Below are 3,136 nucleotides of genomic sequence, written 5' to 3'. Positions count from 1 at the left end.
AAGCTAACTAGTTAACAATATTTATAAAAAGTCTGTTCATCTTATGTCGCTGTAGCAAAAAGTAAGTATTCTTGCGTAGACCATTAAACAATGCCTTCATCTATCTTCAAGAATAGTGAAAGAAAATATTATGTTTATTAAACTAGATACTCTATTTCCTGGTAGTAACTATTATGAGATATGGTGGGAAATCTTTTGTGTAGACTAGCTACAATATCACATCGCTTTCTTACATTTTCATTGCCATAAAACAATGTAGGTATGTTATGAAAGGACGTTGGAGGATAAGGTACCTATTTGACAGAAAAGAACAACAGAAAAACTGTTTAAGTCGTCATAAAGATTATCAAAAATATTTGGAGTCTGACTGATATGTTCAGTACGTTTTTTACTAGCAAGTGATGTTTTTTGGCCTCCACTGCATTCTTATACTTTAAAAAATTCCTTATTTTAAGTATTTTTATCTTTCTTTAAAAATCGTTATCATTTTTTTTTTAAAGTTTCTGACAGAATAAACAGAGTTGCATTTTTATTTAGTCAAATACCTTATTGAATTAATTCTTCATGCGTAATGTGCCACAGTGATAAGGGAAGGCAAGTTTAAACTCGACTATAACATTATTGCGAAAAATAATGCTCTATCAAAGATTTTGCCAGAATCTAACTCCGTGATCGCTAGCCCTCAAATAAAATAAAGTTTCAACAACATCGAGTTCTTAACACATTTATTAACTAACTTACAATATTATTACTACTTATTAGTTTAATGTAATGAGTTTACATATCATGTCAGTAGGATTCCTCTATTGAAGACATAAAATTATCTGGTTCTTGCGTGTTATCCACTTGTCGTTTCCTAAACGATGGTATCATGAAATGTGGTTCCGGTGTGCGTGGTCTATACGTTTTAGTACTTTTCTTCTTAACAGTCTTTCTTTTTGGGGGTAACAGTACTGAGAAAGCTTCTGGTGTGTCGCATAGGGCAGTCTTCGTGACGCTGAACAGTTGGCACGTTGACACTAGGGTGTCGTTTTGGTGTTCGATGTTTACTTGATTACTTGTCTCGTTTACTTTCACCGCATACACTTCACCGTCAACGTTGTATTTTGTTACCGACACTGTCTTCTTCTTCGGTTTACCCTTTCTTGTTTTCGATGTGGTTGTTGCTGTTTCTGTTTCTTTCTTTGATCTGCTTTCTCTTTTAATTCGTTTACCCTTCCCGTATCGATTTTTGAGTACTTCTTGATGTAGTTCATCAGTTCTCGGTCGTTGCTTGACTATGTGGTAGTGGGTTTTGTACGCTTTGATTGCTCTTTCCATACAATCGATGCATTTCTTGCAATTCACGTCCATGAACACCACTTGTAAGTCGTTCACCATGTTCACGAGTGGGGGCCCGTTGATGTTCAATAGGATTTTCTTTGGCATCGGCATTTGATGGAATATCATTGAGTTGTTGAATTTTATGTCTAGATCTGAGGGTCTTGGTTTAATGTGGTTAGCTGAAAATAAAGAAAAAATATTAACTGTTTATTGTGTAACATCCAATTCAATTACAATTTTTTTATGTGGTTTAAATGTTAAAGTGTTGAATTAAACAATCAAACATGAAAAAAAAACACACTTCTTTTTAAACTAGATAAACGTCTAAGAGGAGTAAACAAAGACACGAATTTAAACAAAACCTTTTCCTTAACAATTAAAAATGGTCAACAAAGTCAAAAAACAAAATTAAATGAACACAAACCGTATGGCACCTCACCTAGCGCTTGCGGCAAGTGTGCTACAAGAGCGTATAACAACAGGGAACTCATTAGTTCCATTTGTGCCGCCGCTGTGAAGGTGTCTTCGCTGCGACAATCTTCTTACTAAAGTACGCTAACAAGCTTCGTTACTACACGGAGTTTTACAGAGCCGGCTGTGTTGCTCGCAGACGGCGCTATACTGCTACCACTTCCAGCTAAAACGTTTCAAGTGTGTGCTTCGTAATAACTTTACGTCACTAAGTCTTATTCTTTAATTGTGTTTGTATTACATGTAAACTTTCTGTTCCTCTAACAATGGTTATATCTCCATTGTTTTGCAAATTGTTTATATCTGAAAGAAAATGTACATGTAATCTTCTGTTGTTTTTAATGGGTTATGAGTGAGTGATAGTTTTACTGGCATAGTTTTTTTTTGCAAAGGCCTGATTGGTATGTAACAACAGACGTATTAGTATTTATAAGGTGCTACTACTACGACTTGGACTAAAAACTGTTACATATTGTATTTTTTAAAGCTTAGAATTTTATTTCTATCCTTATAGTAGGAGTGGATGACAAAAAAGCAAAAGAAAATTACCATTCCATTTTCGGCGAAACAACAAAAACTTTTAAGCTCTTAAATTCTTTTCATGAACACCAGTCACACATCTCACTGCGCCGAGCGTAACTCAAGACGTTTGGATAAACAAAAACTCCACAAGTGTACGTCTTTGATTCCGGGAAACAACTAGAATAATGGCGTTGTGAAGTGAAAAATCTTTCTTATATCTGTTTGGTTGGTTGACAAGAGTCTACTGATGCATTACGTGTGCTATTGTTTACCCCTGTTTACACACTAGCGACTGAGCTACGGACATTCGACAATTGAATGTTTGCTCACCACCGCCTTGATTCTAAGCCATTGTGATCGTCCCGTTATGTTTGTGTAGCTTCAATAACCGGATACTTATCTTTCAGTTGAATCAATAAAAGAAGTTCGCTAAGTCAAATGTGTTGTTGACCCTAAATGAGTGCGTTTGTTGTGATGCACGGATTCGTTTTTTTTTTATATTCATTTGATTTCGATTTCGAAAAAATCGGATCAGGGAAACATGTAGTTTCTGTGAATCAAAAATTCGAAATAATGAAGGTAAGTATTTGACTAATTGTTTGTGTAGTAATTTAATGTGAAGCCAATCGAAACCTATTTTATTAACTGAATGTTTGGAAATCGGCGGACAAAATGTGAATAAAAATGTATTTGTGTATCCTCTCGCACTATTGCAAAAATAAACCAAAATTCAATTCGTAGAAACCCTAAAAAAAACACCAATTAAAATAGCTTCGTTTATTTGAAAAATTTTAAATCTAGCCACAGAAAAAATGAATCT

At 34.6% G+C, this 3,136-nt stretch overlaps 1 protein-coding gene across 3 annotated transcripts; it reads right to left on the bottom strand.

The window, feature by feature from the left end:
- Positions 1–708: 708 nt before the first annotated feature.
- On the bottom strand, positions 709–2,501 carry LOC113503446. Of its 3 annotated transcripts, none has more exons than XM_026885421.1 (3): positions 2,344–2,501; positions 1,748–2,097; positions 709–1,502 (listed from the first exon to the last, which is right to left on the bottom strand). In XM_026885421.1, the coding sequence occupies exons 2-3, from the start codon at positions 1,821–1,823 to the stop codon at positions 790–792; spliced, it is 789 nt and encodes a 262-aa protein (XP_026741222.1). In that variant the 5' UTR covers positions 1,824–2,097; positions 2,344–2,501; the 3' UTR covers positions 709–789. The 3 variants fall into 3 exon arrangements, with proteins under 3 accessions (XP_026741222.1, XP_026741223.1, XP_026741224.1); XM_026885422.1 differs by having other exon boundaries at positions 1,748–1,960; XM_026885423.1 differs by having other exon boundaries at positions 1,763–2,097; positions 2,344–2,499.
- Between the last annotated feature and the right edge of the window lie 635 nt (positions 2,502–3,136).

This window comes from Trichoplusia ni, chromosome 19, assembly GCF_003590095.1.
Source record: "Trichoplusia ni isolate ovarian cell line Hi5 chromosome 19, tn1, whole genome shotgun sequence".
Taxonomy (NCBI): domain Eukaryota; kingdom Metazoa; phylum Arthropoda; class Insecta; order Lepidoptera; family Noctuidae; genus Trichoplusia; species Trichoplusia ni.
This window is presented reverse-complemented; position numbering and strand designations above follow the sequence as displayed.